The 16,481-nt window shown below is 38.1% G+C and overlaps 1 protein-coding gene across 16 annotated transcripts in view; it reads right to left on the bottom strand.

The window, feature by feature from the left end:
- The window catches only part of NRXN3 (neurexin 3), a 1,829,483-nt gene that overhangs the window by 203,121 nt on the left and 1,609,881 nt on the right, over positions 1-16,481 (bottom strand). For all 16 annotated transcript variants that reach the window (XM_027775177.1, XM_006157103.3, XM_006157094.3 and 13 more), the window contains one exon: positions 9,403-9,574. In XM_027775177.1, the coding sequence (XP_027630978.1) occupies positions 9,403-9,574 (172 nt within the window). The remainder of the gene's footprint in view (positions 1-9,402; positions 9,575-16,481) is intronic.

Genomic DNA, 16,481 nt, shown 5'->3' with positions numbered 1-16,481 from the left:
AAAGATGTCTGGCATAAAGTGAGAAGCTATTAATATTTTTATGTCACACTCTTTTAAATGAGTGTAATTTAAAAATCATATAAAGTGTGACTATGCTGTATTTCTATGTTGAAAGTATTCTAAGGATGTGCTTTAACACAAATATATGTATTATTCATGAAAATTAAGAAGTCCTTTCTCTTACATCACTAATTAAATTGTGCCCAGAGTGGCCCACAAATTTTTCATTACTCATTTTATTGACTCCATAGAATACAATACGAATAACATTTAACTTACAAATAAATAAATATCATGTGCCTTTTATTTTGTAAAAGTTCATCTTCCCCTTTAAATCTCAAGGTAGTCCACTAAATATGGGGAAGACATAAATCAGGACCTAGACAAGGGTGTATATCCTTTAGAGTCCTTTAGAAATTTGTAGTAAGTTATTCTTTTGTTTGACCCTGATGACCAAAAGCGCTGCCCTGTCCACAAATGAATTCCGAAGAAACAGTGTCTTTAGTTACTATATTTGCTACCATATTATACGATGTAAATCTTTGTAATTATAACAATTTCCTTTGTGTGTTATTTAATTCCTTTATAAATAACCTTGAATTGTGTGGTAGCTTAATGTCTTAGAGGCAAGTTTTCAAGTGCTAAGTGTTTATGCATTTCTCTCCCCTTATCCCAAATGCTCTTCACACACACACACACACACACACACACATGCATGTACACACACATACCTGTATATTGCTCTTGCTGGCTTCAAGTATTTATTTATGTTATTTTGTTTGTCTTCTGGGTGGTTATGTTTAATTTCAGCAGTAGCCAGAAGCCCATCATTTGCCTTGAAATGCTTATCAGCAGCTAAGGGACATTTATAGGAAAGGAGAAAAGCTCTAAGTTTGATAGCAGTAATTGTATTTAACTTGCAAGATATAAGACTATTTATCTTGTGACTGAGAATTCACAGAGAACAAAAGAGGTTTGCCTGATAAAACAAAAATAAAGAAAATAATATATACTAAGCACTCTCCCTTCAGATTCCCATTTTCCAACCAAGACCATTAAGCAGTGAAAAAGACTTTCATCTTATGAAGCGTTTCCTGTGTGCTTAGTTTGGTGCTGGAAGGTAAAGTGGGATCATGGAAAGTAGAGTCTGCCAAAGCCCTTGAGGACTCCTAGATGACAAGGACAAAGGCAAATGTCAATAGGTGCCCTGGAAAAGGCTGACTTCTGGACTTAGCAGAAACTGGAGATGTAACTTGAGATGAAAACTCTAGCACTTAACTTGAAGCAAAAATTATTTTTTAAAAGAATTATTTAACAGTATTTCTGTCTGTCTTTCTTCCTTTCTTTTAATTTGACAAGAGAGGGACAGAGCAAGAGAAGAGAGAGAGAGAGAGAGAGCGAGCAAGCAAGCCACCAGCTCCGGAACTCAAACCATGTTTGGCCATGTGGAAGTCCAGTGCCCCCAAATACCTCATCACCTACCGGTCCTAAGGCAAAAATTCTAAATTGTCAAGACTTGAGGTAAGGCCAGAATTTCTGGGATGTATAAATGTTTCAGGATATGAAAGAGAATCTAAGGAAGGCTCCAAGTGTGATTAAAAAACAAAGGCTCCCAAGTCAGGTGGGATCCTGGGTTAGATATTAGTAGTTCTCAAACTAATCTAAACCTAAACTCTCTTGAACTGTTCCTAATCTATAGAGTGGGCATAAGACTAACACTGACCATATTGGTAGTTTCTAGGCTGAGTAGAATGTGGCCCATGGAGGTAGGGGGTGGAGTATGTACCTGATGCTCCCTCAATGTGAACGACAGCCATCACTGACTGAGTGAGTTTGGCCGAGAGGTGGTGGATGTTACTTCTACCATTGCAGTTCTGCATGAAGCATGAGGAAGCAAGATGGGAGACTTTGTCCTCCAGTCTCACCTTTGCTGAGAAAACTTCAGCCCAGAAAGATTTCTCAGAGAAAAGATGGGCCCAAAATGTTGCCATATGGCAGATAATCCTGACCAAATATACATAATTAGCTGCAACTATAATTAGCTTTCTTTTAGAACTTGAATATATTTAAAGAACCTTCTTCCTTCTGAAATAGAATAGTGATCATAATTCCCACTTTACAGATAAGGTAACAGGTTTCTTAGGGCCAGCCTTGTTGAAGGATCTATACCATACCCATGTTGTCAGGGCATACATATAGATCAAGAAATGGTAGACTGTCACTTCTATTTAGGAAATATATCCCTAACCAGTATTTTTTTTTCTTGAAGTATTTTATATAAAATGTCAATCTGAGCAGTCAATTGTTTTTTTGATTTTTTTTTCGAGATGTTTTCGCTATAGGATGCGTGCACTCACCAGACAGACAGAGAGAGACATAGAGACAGAAAGTGAGAAATCACCCCCCAGAGGGGATGGTCACGCCACAATCCCTTCTCCTCCATTCTCTCGGGATCTTGGGCATGCACGCACACGCGCCCAGCGTGAGTTTTAAGTCACCAGGTCCGGGACGCGAACTGTGGTCGACTACATGGGAATCCAGCGACATAGCCATTACGCTAACTGCTGGTTCCCTTTTTTTGATTTAAAAAAAAATTTTTTTTTTGTCATAGGATATGTGAGCTCACCAGAGAGAGAGAGAAAACAAGAGGTAAAGAGAGCAATCATCTTGTAGGGGTATGGCCATGCCACCATCACTTACCCTCCACTCTGATCTCAAGATTTTGATCATGTACACACATGGGCCCACTGTGATTTTCAGCCAGGTCCAGGACTTAAACTGCAAATTAGCCATGTGGGATCCAGTGCCTTAACCACCGCACTACCTGTTGGCCCTGTTCACTTGTTTTTATTGGAAGAAAACACATACTTATGTCCATGGAGACTAAAGTACTGTGAAATCTATTAACAACAGACACAGTCAAGGTAGTGGACAAGTTCTAAGTGGTAGGACCAGGGACCCTTGATTGCACCCAGACAGTGTGACTCCACAGTCCTGATACTTAATCATCACCTTCTGCTGCCTCTCCAACAACGCCATGAATAGGACGGCATTATTATCCCTGGGATTATGTGATTCAAAATTCAGATGAGTTGAGAGGACACATAAACATGAATACTCATGATTTTATCAATGATGTAAGTGAAGATTTACATGATAAAACATACAAATGGAAATAGATATGGTATATGTGTTTCATTACTGCTGGCCAATACTAACCCCCAGCCTACAGCCCTATAGTGTTGTGAAGATTGAATGAAAAAATGTTAAAGCCTTAAGTATAGCTTAATACTGTACAATACAACAAAAATCTTAGCACATAGTAGCCACATTGCAAGTGATCATTAGTTACATGTGGGTAGGGGCTACCATTCTGAACAATATGGTAGTCATTTTGAAAGAAGAAAAAGACATTTTTAAATTCCTAAATATCAGTGATTCTCAAACCTAGTTGCTTATAGCATCACCTTGGGAAGTTTATGAAGACATTGCCAACTAGGCCAGTGCTTCTCAAATTTTATTGTGCACATCCGGGATCTTGTTAAAATGCAAATTCTGATTCTGTATGTCTGGGCTGGAGCCCGAGAGTCTGCATTTTTTTTTAGAGAGTTTTGCTATAGGGTATGTGCACTCTCCAGAGAGACAGAGACAGAGAAATAAAAGTTGATAAATTACCCCCCAGGGGGGATGGCCATGCTATAATCCTTTCTCCATTTTCCTTGTGGGAATTTGGGTATGTATGCACATGCATCCAGCATGAGTTTTAAACCACTGGGTCTGGGACTTGAACTGCAGTCGATTTCATGGGAATCCAGCAATGTAACTCCTTCAGCATCTATTGGTCCCCAAAAGTCTGCATTTTTAACAAAGCTTCCAGGTGATACTGAGGCAGCTGGTTTATGAACCACACCCAGACCTGAGACTAGCAGGGTGTGCTCACCATTTATTATAAAATTCCCAGGAAATTCTCATTTGCTGCCAGATCTAAAAGCATTGTTTTATATATTTTTTTAAGTCCATTGAAGAAAAGATTGTTGAAGACAATTTTTCACCAAGACTCAACTCAAGCAAGTAGAAAGTTCCCAGAAAACAGAAACAAACCTACTTGTGAATCCTAATTCTCTGACGAATTGGGAAGAAAGACTATTTAGCAGTGTGAGTGCTTATGATGCACCGGTTTGATTAACATCTTGATAAATTTGAGAATATTTATGTATTTACATAGGGTCTCTCATGCCATCATTCTCCTGTTCAAACTCTGGAGTCTCTTGGAGTACAGACATATGCTATTACATCCAGCATTTTAGGGTGGGCTGAGAATCAAACCTGGGCTTGCTATAAAAGCCTCAGTGTGCCATGTAGCAATGACTACCAGTGTACCACTGCAGGTTGGCCTATTTGAGAATACTTTTTAAGAAAAAAAATTATCAATAAAAGCAATAGGAAATAAGGAGTAAGGAAAAATAGAAAAATAGGAAAGAAATTTTTGGTGATACAATCTGAGTATCAGATAGGACTCTTGTCTCAGTTTCTTAAACTGAGTGACATTGAATAAATTATTTAGCCTCTCAAAGTCTTCACAATAATATGTAAGAAAGCTCATAGAGCATTAGTAAGCACCACAGCTATAAAGGCAAGGTTCTATAAAGGCAGGGATCTGTGGAATGATGCAATCAAATACAAAGAGTTTTCTAGTCTTAATGTCCTGAGAAGGGAACCACTTTTACATTCTTTCATGCTCTGAGTTTGGATGGTCAAATAGGATTCAAACATAGGTCATCAAGGGACAATGACTGAGGAAGAGGAATTCAGTCCAGAGCACTTCAATTGACTTAACATGCACTATCAAAAAAAAAAAAAAATCCATTGAGATCCTGCTCTCTCCAGCATACTCTGGAATGGGAAGATGGAAAGACTCACACATTGGAGAACTCATCAGTCTTCCTTTACCAGAAAGTCTGGCTCTGACCTGAAAAGCTCTTATTGCCCCATGTTCAGGGTTCTAATAGCCCTGACAACACAACCAGCCACCCACTGACAGCAGAAAGAGGATCTTGCACAATCTCAGACAACTCAGCTTCCCAGGGGGTCCAGAGCTGTGGCTAAAATTAATTCCTCATGTTCAACTCACCTTTCACCTCCCCTCCCTTGTCTTCAGCATTGCATTGTATAGAGACAGCAATCAGAGGCTTTATAAGGAAGATTTGTCAGTGCCTGGATGATAGCTCTGGGCTGATTTTTCTTTTATTTCCCTCTCCCATTTCTTAGCCTTTCTATTTTCAGGTACAAAGAAAGAAGTTGCTTTTGAGTTCTATCTCTCAAAATTAAGGAATATACAATTCCAATTGCTACAGATCTATTTTCATTTTGGATCCGTCCTAATTCACAAAGATCCAATGCTATATGCCCTGTGTCTCAGCAGGTTCCAAATATTTCACAGTAGGATGTTTCAGTAGAGCCACATACAAGTCTATGAATGCCCATGAGACAATTCCGGAGTTGACTCATTCCTCCACACACATACTGGACTCCTTCAGCATTGGTGAGGATGACAATTTCCTGAGAGTGTGCCCACAGAGATAATTTAATACGAGATAACTTAATAAGATAATTAAGTGACTATCCTATAGGAGCTAGTCAACATTTCTTTGCTGTTTAAACATTAGAAAAGAAGAGTAACAAGACTATACTTGATGGTTTCTAAACTTCCTGTTATCAAGAAAACAGAATGGCTTGGATAAGGAGCATACATCATATTTTACAGGATCTCTGTAAAGATTGCCTAGAAAGGTGAATTTATTTTTTGATACAGGGGACATTTCTATTGTATGGTTTAAAGTAAATTAATTAAACACTGCCAGATTGTTCTAATGATGTGTTAAGTTTAGTTAAATTGATCCTTTCTATAGTATAGGGAAGTATGCAGGAGAGAAAATAAGGTATCCAAGGATCAAAAGGTAGGTCATTTCTAGGAAGTCTGGGGAAGTGGAGCATAAAACTCAAAGTTGGATTCCATCTAGTATATCATAACACTTTTCAAGCTCAGCAAAAAAATAATAAACTAGGTTCCTTTAAATACTCAAAATTCTTTCAGTGGTCTCACAGGAGCACATTGCCATTGTCTTCAGAATGGCTTAAGGGGCCAGCAGATGGCGTTATTATGTCACTCCCACTTAGCCAACCGAGGTTTGAGTCGTGGACCTGGAGGCTTAAAACTCACACCAGATATATGTGCATGTATGCCCAAGATCCCAAGAGGAGAATGGAGGAGAAGGAATTATGGCATGGCCATCCTCCACCCTGGGTGAGGGGTGGTGATTTCTCACTTTCTGTTTCTCTGTCTCTGGTGAGCTCAAGTGCCCTACAGCAAAAATCTCTCACAAATAAAAAAATAATAATAATAACAATAACAGCTTTAACACAAACTTTCTTCTTATGAAAATGATTTTCTACTCCATATCTCACAATAACCACCTTTTTGTGGCTATTGAAAGTAACCTTTGAAATATGGCACTTCTTTAAAGAAAGAAATGATTCTAAGATGACACAAGAAGAAAAATGCTTATTTCTAGCTATGCATTTTCCAAAAACATCCCCCAAATTGCTGTAGAAGAAATAGTGAGAATTCTGACCAATTGAGAACAGAAGAAACTGATTCTAGTTTTGTTTCTCATTTATTATGTGACCTTAGTAGCTCCCCTTAGCATCTCTCTGGGTCTCTGTTTTAATTTAAAATGGAGAATAAAACATCCAGTCTACCCAATTTACAGATTCTTTAAAAACAAAGTAATATGTATGAGTGAACATATGTCACCATTAAAAATGCTACTCACATATTTGGAAATCCTCACAATTAACATTTGCTGATTATTGATTTAATTGACCTAGCATTATGTCAATTATTTTACATGCCTTCCACTCACTCAGTCTTCAAATTAACCTTATAAAGTAAGTTTTACCATTATGCTATTTCTTAGACTAGAAAACAAAAGGTATGAGAAGTTCAGTATTTGTCTGGAATTTGGAACTGAATCACCAAGTAGAAAAAATAAGCACCCATTTGTAGAACTAGCAAAACAAGAGTGAAAAATGAAAATCTGGAATGAAGGTATCCCATGTGTTTCTAAAGCGTTAGAGTAATCAGCAGGGGATAAAAATCAGAACTTTAATTCTTACTTATTTTATGTTTTAGTGTTGCGTTCTGAATTATATTTGGGGAGAGGCACGAGACATATCAATGCTTAGGGCATTTCGAGGTCTTAAATTGACTGCTTTAGACTCACAATTGATGAAACCAATGTTCCGACTCCAGTCAGTTCACTTCAAGGCCCATACTTATAACTGTTATCCTCTACCTTTTCTAACAATAATAACATGTATTATTACTAAATAACAGTTACCCATGATAATAATAGTTTTTAGGAGGAAGCAAGGCCATTAAAGAAAGGTTTATTCTGTTTTGAAAACATATAGGAAGCAGCCCATAATTTGGAACAAAATACACAAAGAGATAGATACACAGCAAGGATCACTGGTTTTCTTACATATCTGTGACTTTAAAATGACCATTAAAGAGCCTTTTTATTGCTGGCAGCAAACAGTGGATTCTCTATTGGCTCAGAGCAAGTGCTTAACATCAATTTAGAAATCTCTGAAATTCCTAATAGAAACACAACAAACCCTACAGCAGCACTACCAGGGCCAATGATAACATGCATGGAGAGAGAGATTGATTTTTCGTATGACCAATGCACAGCTTTTAAGATCTCAGGCTATTTTGATTCCTCCTACTGTCCCCCTCACTGTTCTTCCCTCAGGATTTAAGCAAGAAGCATTTAAAAATCATATCTATTAGTGTATAGTGAATTTGGATGATGATAAGAATTCATAGAAGCTGCTTGCACCTCTGGGTTTCTTGAAATGCTCAAAGACAACTTTATAAGGTCATTTTTGTGCCTTAATCTAAGAACTGCTGAGACACCCCCAGCAATGGCTGTGCTGGTTGTTTTATGGAAACTGGGATGGTAGGTAGATAAATGTGTAAGTGGGGCTTTTTGTCTCAATTCCTTGGGGGTCTTGTATGCTTTTAGTGGAATACTACCATAACTTTTAAGCCAGGTAATGGAAGACTGCCTATTAGGGGGAAATCCAGAGCCACAGATATATCTGATTGGCTTTTAGGAAAGTGAGCAATTAATGCTGAGTTCAGTATGAAAACTCAACACAGTCTTTAAGTCATTCAAAAATCTTGGGCCACAAACAGGCAAGTTTCTTTTTTTGCATTTTTCTCCAGTGTAATGATTACTAGTAAAATGGCTCTTAAGTGTCTAGAAATGTGCTCTGGTTTCTTTGTTAATGTGTTCATCTCACTCAAAAGGAAGTGAGAGAAAATAGATGAGAAAGTTGTGGAGAGTTTGGAGAGAAGAACAGTTAGATATTGCGACATAGCCTCATCAGTGAATAATACAACATTCTGAGCTATCCGCTTACATCCTACAGGTAACAATATATTGATAATGGTGAAGTCAAGATCCTTTGCTAAAATGTTTTCCCTCCCACTCCAGGCATTTTTATGGTCAGGATTCAGGACATTTTTTCTGGGAGAAATGAGAAATGAAAGGGAAAGCTAAGAGATTATTTGAATCATCTCTTTTTACAGAAAGCAACCTTTTCTCCCACTGTCCTTGATTCAGCCATCTGGCTCTGGGAGTTTGTTGCAGAACGTTCCTTGACTATAAAATGTAAAGGGATGATTAACCCCTTTCTTTCCCATGCCAGCATGATTGTTACAAAAATGCCTACTAGTATGCATTTCTGAAAATAAAGGCATATTTAATGTGAGAGAAAAAATGGTAAAGTTAACCAAATATATGAAATTTTACTGTTAGTTTTTTTTTTTTCTCCTCATGGTTACTCTGACTTGATACTCAACAATTCAAGTTTAGGACATCTCCTCTCATAGTCTCTCGGCCATCTCTAGCCACCTGTACCTTCAACCATGTCTGACTAAACAACAGCACAAAGTCCAGATTTCAAATCAATTATCCTATGATTATCAACAATAGTTACTGATAGAGATGGTGTCCATTCCCTCTGCTGCTCATTATTTGCAGTGCCCTGAGAAACCCAAAATAATTGTGTTTGGTATGAACCAGTCAGGCATATTTGTCAAAGATTGACAAAAGTAGTCAGTGCATAGTTAGTGAGTCTCCAGAAGCTCCCTACACTGATCAAGTCCTAAAGAAATGCTTATTGTATATTTACTCATAGAAAAAGAAATGTGAATGTGTGCTTCACTCAGTGTTTTATAATTTGGTGACAGTTATGAGAAAGAGGTCACCATGTAGAAGTGATCAATGGGAAAGCAAGAGAGAGTATGGTCATTGAGATTAAAACATGTACCTGTAGGATAATGCTCATTCACTGGCCAGTTGTCCACCTGGAGCGTGGCGTTGCCACCATTCCTGGTGAATCGCACCACATGGTATTTACCATCGTTCACGGGGGTTCGTTCTTCTTTGATAGAGATGTCGACAGTGCCAATATTGAAGACAACTCCAATTTTCCCCTGTTCCTGTAATAAAAAAAGGAAAAACAAAGCACAGTTATCACCTACCACAAGGTTTTCTCTCTTTAAAGTAGATCCTCCAACTAACAATAAACCTGTAGGTATCCAGAGGGAGATGTTGGCATGAAGTTAATAATAGTACCCTATATTTCTCCATGGACTTTCATCCTGAACATAAAAACCAATGGTATAAAGTCACCAAATTGCTCTCACAAGCTGCACAGCACAGGTTACATCATTCAATTGCCCTCAACGGGTATCAAGGCTGGAATGACAGAACTACCTAACCACTATTCAGTGAGTGACACTGCCAGGTTCATGTCTGTGTGATGAATTAGACCTATGTTTCTAAAAGATGTCAATAAGCCACTGAATCCTAAATCATTTCACAGTTCAGGTTTCAGATTAAAGAGAAAACACAAGCCTGCCTGCACATTTTGAAGTAATCAAGGCCGAGAGGAGGAGGTTCAGAATGGTTAAGAGCTAATGTCAGAGGATCTGATGTTACAGACTAAATCCTGATGATACATTTTGCAGGTCCAAATCACATAGACAAAGGATCCTAAGCAGAGACCAGGAAAACTGAGCTAGTGTTTTCAGAATCTGATAGCTGCTAGCCTTCCCACACGTGTAGCCCTGCTCTTCAGATTTACCCAAAGAAAGATATAATATTCAGTTCTACAGTTTATATTACATAGCAGAAGAGAAACTCTGTGGCTGCAAAAGACTTGTGCAGAATGGAAATTGCAATGAACTCAATAAGAGCAACACTACAGCCATAAAAATGAATGTGGAGATTGTGATGGTGGAGGTAATGAGATCATACACCTCCTGGGAAATGCCCAGAAACACTAGACTATAATCAATAGTGCTGTTAAACTCTTTCTCTTCTACTCTAATAATAGGTTATGACTAAGAGTTGGAATTAGTATTCACAATAAAATGAAAGTGACCTTACTGATCACATACAATCAGCATCTCTCAACCTCTTAGGAAGACATCATAACACTGTACAGTGTGGAAGGGATGGATGAAGGGAAGATGGCAGACATTTTTCTCCATGTATCTAGTTATCTGACTTCCTGGCAATAGGTTAGGCACTCAAGGATAACGGAATTTGGTTGTAATTCTGACATTTTACAAGACTGAGCGGCACTATTTGTTCACTAGCCTTTGTTACACTCTATTTCCTTTTTAAGAATTAAAGAATGGAAGAGAAAACCAAGAAGGAAAAAGCAGGATGGGAAGAAGAGAAACACAAGTATTAGTTAAAGAAATCTAGAGTCCATATAAAGTAATTTCTAGAAAAGATTTCACCAAATATCAGATTTAATTTGTCTCATTCATGCATTTATCTGTTATATAGTATGATATTTATTAAGTATCTGGTATGCTTAAGGTAAACTAAAAAATAAGACTTCTTGGAGCATGGGCATTGGTTTCCATATAGTTTGATATACTTCATTTGACAGGCTTTCCTAATCTCGGCATTTGTCCTTTAGCATGTGAATACATCTTGTATTCCACAAAAGGATCAACAACCACCCAGGAGTCATGGCCTTAGAAGGGAGAAATACGGACAGATTGATCAATAAAGAATGTTGTCAGCACTCGGGGGTGCTGAGATACAGGGTGGACATCATTGTTTCCTTCTGTACTAAAAGCATGGTATGGAATGCACCAAACAATGATGTCTGCAATTCCCATGTTCTGTTCTCTAATGAAAGTGGTCCAGGCACCACCCCAAAAGGTGGCTAAACATAGTCATGATTTCCTCAATTTTAGTTTATTGGGACTGCTTCCCAATAAAGTTTATAGCTACACTTCTACACCATGAAGAGTACCTCTTAAAATATGATGCATGGATAAATATAACCTGATTATGCATTCTTTTTGTACCTTTCATGGGCTTAATTAATAATATTATCCATTTTATTCTTTCCCCTGGATTCTCAAGGAACACAAAAACAACAATGTGACTTTTCTACTATCTCTTGAAGAACTGACATCCATTTCTAACACTGGGCATATACATATGTGTATATGTATGTCTTGGTGTCCAGTTGCCCTTGTGCCTAAATAATCAAGGCTCCAACAACCTGAGTCAGCCTCCTTAGCAGCATGAAAGGACTGGAGGAGTTAAGACACCACGACAGCAGAAGCCATTACTCCTCTGCCCACCCCCACAAATGTGGGCTGTTTATTACACCACTGTTTTTCAATGAGAAACCTCTATATAAATCCTGGATGCATGGAAAGGACTGCTGGTGATTCAATTCACCTCTGAGTCACTAATTAATCATGGGTGGAGAACAGTTTTAGGGAGAGAGGAGACCTTTAAACCAGCATCCTGCAGCTTTTCCGCAACAGCCGAGGCAAAGTACAGTTCTGGCTCAGTGAGTTGGCTGATCAGCAAGATATATTCTTGGGCAGATTTTCTGCAAGATCCATAATAGATTCAGGAAAAGAAAAGATTTAATCTCTGCCAGAATAAATATTTGGTCCTTATCTTAGGCACCACACATTTGCCATTGTAATCACTGTTTCAGAGAGATCTTCTTAATCCTGTTAGCATGCTGCCAAAGTCAGTGGAGACCCTTACCCAGATGTTTCATTTTGTTGCCCACAGTGGTAAACGCGGCTGGGTGAAACCTCAGATGCGGTCTCTTTATTCACAGTAATAAGATTTCTTTCCTGCAACTCCTTGTCATTTGTCATGGGACCACTGTGGCATTATAATCTGTGGCTAACTGCTTTGTTTCAGTTCATTATAAGTCATGGAAGCCTTGTGGCATATACCCATATAGTTGTCCAGGCTTGAATCTATCATACTCAGCTGTCATGAAAATAAACTCTGCTGGCTCATAGGTCCGGAAAAGAGAAGATAGAAGGGATAAAAACAATGGCTTTGGAGTCAGTCTTGACTGACCTTGGGCAAGTTACTTAACTTTTCTGAATCCATTTCTTTTTTGTAACTTGCCCTTGCTAGAGAGAAGAGAAAGAAAGAGGGAAAGCAAGAAAGCACCTCCCAGGGTGGGTAGCCACATCACAATCTAATCTCTTCCATTCTCCTCTCAGGATTGTGGGCATGCATGCATATGCATCTGGCATCTTTATCTAACTGCCAGGTCTGGGACTTGAACCTTGCGTTTGGTCATATGAGATCCAGACACCTTAACTATCACACCACTGGCTGCATCTGAATTCATTTTTTGTACCAGCTGTTCATACTTCAAAGGGCTGTTGTAAGGATACTATGCTGAATATGTTAAATATGACAGTATCTTATAAGTAATAAAACATTCTACATATATAAGAGACTGATGAGATCAGCAGAAGGGATCATATAATCATTTGACCATATATAACACTCTGTGGCTATTGGAAAAGTTAATTAGATCCATTGAATGAATGGGGGGTTTAGTGCAGCATAGTTCAATAATACCTTTTACTCTTATAGCTGTATGACTTTGAGCAGGTTTTTAACCTCTGATATATTTTCTATAAAGGAATGTGTAAAGGGAGGGAGAGGCAAATTGCTACTGCTAAAACTTCTTGTAAGGATTATATGAGAGTGCGTATATGTGAAGCACTTTGTACGTGGCTGTGCATACTTTCGGATCTCAATAAATGTCAGCTTTCCTTCATCTCATTAGAGTAATTGAAAGTAGTAGTATGAGTTAGGACTGGTTGGTTTGGTGGACACTGTCATCAAGATATATTGTGAAAGAAAATGTAAATTTTAACACACAGAACATTAAAAAAAAATTTGCAGGTTTGATTTCCTATCACAATTTGGTAGTTGTTATCTCTTCATATTCCTTAGTGCCTTTTATAAGCCTCTCTAAGACAAGCAAAGTGTAACTGCAAAAAACAGCATGACCATAAATTTTAATAACTCCACACCCATCACCACTAACATTGCTACCAAGGCAATCACTTCAATCTATGTTCTTCCTTGATATTAAAAACAAAGACAAATGGTAAATCAGAAGACATTACCAACGAATCCTCAAGTGCATGCAGAAAAGAACTGAAAGGTACAGAAAACAGCTGTCTTTAAAAAGCAGTAAGTCATTCTTCATCATAATGATTGTTTATGAGCCCAAATTAGTCCAGCTCCAGCTTTCTGATCTTCAGTCAGTCACATTACAATTATTGCTACTCAGATGACCCAAGAGATGCTGCCAACAACAAGGTCAGACATCAAGAGCAGATACCACAGGGGCAAGAAGAAGCCTCATGGAATAAAGATCTCCATAAAGACAATCTCTTAATTCATTCTAGTTACCTCAGGGAAGGCAGAATGCACCATTTGGCATTTCAGAAAACTATGGCTGAAAGAAACAGAACTGGGACTTTCAAATATATGACAGGGAGATGTGCAATGGAGGCATTTCTCAATAGCACTACTACTATATCTCCTGCAGAACTGGTTAGTTCAGTACTAGGCAATGACACAAGGAGAACAACATGCAAAGGGTGCCTCCTGTGGCCCAAGCACCACAAGGCCTTCCACACCCATTTTGATGTCTGGGTCATAGTACAGTACTCAGTGGCACTGTTTACAACATTTTCCTAGTTCTCTGCCATTATAAGCTCATTGTAAGGGAGACTTTCTGGGTCCCCTTGTGATAGGTAGGGTCAAAAACCAACAATGACTATAAATGGGGTGTTATTCCTGAGCCATGCATTCACTTGCTGACATGATCCTCACTAGAGTTTTCCCATGCACTTCCAACCACTGTACCCAACACATTACTGGTAGTGACTGCTTTGTCAGGTTGGCCATGGAATGAGAATGGTAGCAATCCAACTTTTCATGGACATGGAAGATGACTAAGAAGCAGAGTTTACTTGCTTGATGCCTCTCAGTATGTAGGGCCGTTAGTTACTACAGCATAATACAGACTACTTAGATGTTCAGTAAATATTCTAAAAAGAATTACTTTCAGATTCTCACAATGATCCACTAGGGAGTTCACAAGCTCATAAGTATATTTAAAACTAGCAGGTCTGCATCTGACTCTGAAATCCATGGATTTTCTGCCATGTGCTGTTTCAGTCACCTGTACTCCATGTTCCAATTGAGTTGCTTGTATAGCGGGGGATACACATTACATGTAATATACCTTATGTCTGCCCAACCTACGCAGCCTGTCAACCTAACGTAATTATTGGTATTTTAAATTTGGGGAATCCTTACAGGTGCTCAGGAAAGGTTTGCCAAATTAATGGATAAATTACTGAATGAATAATAAGTTATACTGCATTATTAAAAAAAACTGAGTGTTTTTATCATGTGAGACTAAATAGAATTAGAATAGTATAGAATAAAATAGATCATTGGTAACATACTCAGATTTTGTGCAATAAATCTTGGGCAAAATCTATAAAATACAACAACATTAAATACACTTTACTTGATTCATCAGACAGTTTTGGCTGAGGGAGAATTTTATTGAAGTTCTTTAGGATAAATCACTCTGCATTTAGTGGAACATAATTTGGGCTCTTTTTATGGCTATTAACTATCTTTCACTGAAGATATTTTATCTTTTCAATGTTATTGTCTTCTTGTTCAATACTCAGGACACCAATTAGGTAATAAGACTGAGTGTGTACTTTCTCTTTGTATAGGTATACTACCAAGGAATTCAAGAGTACAAGAGCAAGTGTAGGTCTTCCCTGTAGGCTTGTGGTTAAGGGAGTTGGATCCCACATGGCTAATAATGATTTGAATCCTGGACCCAGCAGTTTTAAAAAGACACTGGGTTCATGTATGTGTGTTCCAAATTCTAATAGAATAAAGAAATGGAGAAGGTACTGCAACATGACCATGTCTCACTGAGAGGTATTTTCTCCTCGGGCCCTTTCTGTCTCTAACTATCTTGTTTCTCTGTGTGTCTTTGATAAATATATGCATCCTTTGTCAATTAAAACAATGAGAGAGCAACCAGGTCGCTCCTGCTCATAAGTCTAAGAGGAGAAGCCTTTCAGGAATCATCTTATTGACAAGACCCCAGCTATGCAGCTTGAAGATAGTTTGGACTTGCATTACTACCCCATGACAATGATACAGTCCTTGTCCTTTGAAAAGGTTTGTGTGGCTATGGCAAGAAGGGCAGGAGAGAAGAAAATCTCTACCCTGGGTTCTAGAAGAATATGATATTTTATAATCAGAACAAATGAGTCCAGTTAAGGCTCCACATCTTTTTGTCCATGTGATTTTGAGATGATCCTTTATCTGCACTAAAATGAGAAAAACAATATGAAGACAACAATAGTAATAGTATCTTCACAAAATCTTACTTATTAAGAAAAATGAAATCCTGGCAATTTCTAAAGTGCTCTGCAAAGAATGATGTAACAGTGATGTTAATTAATGGAGTGTAGATGATGATAATAGAATGATGTTAGTGGGGATGATTAGGTGAGAAATCATATAACAGCTGATGGATGAGTCTGAGGCATGTGCATATTCTCTACAGGATACTGATGTATTTGGAATGTGTATCTTCCATTCAAGGTCATCCACTCTAGAATCTGTATAGATTGTCCTTAAAGAATTTATGTTAAATGGCTTAGAAACTAATTCTGTTTCCCTAAATCTTCACAGCCCCCAATGACCTTTTCACCCACCAACAAAGTTACATCCACCTCTCTCTCTCTGGCTGCAGTTGTGCTTCACCAGGTATTTCACTGATGTCTGGTCACATGAGGTCAATCAATTAAAGCGGATTAGATCCACAGTCTAAAATACTAACAGAGGGCCAAGAGAGATAAGATTGATAAATAGCTTACAACATCTCAATCTCTAACTCCAAGAAAAGAAAGGGAAAGAAAGAAAGAAAGAAAGAAAGAAAGAAAGAAAGAAAGAAAGAAAGAAAGAAAGAAAGAAAGAAAGAAAGAA

The sequence above is a fragment of the Tupaia chinensis genome, unplaced genomic scaffold (genome assembly GCF_000334495.1).
Source record: "Tupaia chinensis unplaced genomic scaffold, TupChi_1.0 Scaffold000528_1, whole genome shotgun sequence".
Lineage (NCBI taxonomy): Eukaryota > Metazoa > Chordata > Mammalia > Scandentia > Tupaiidae > Tupaia > Tupaia belangeri.
Note: the sequence above shows the minus strand (reverse complement) of the source record. Positions and strands in the feature narration are given on the sequence as shown.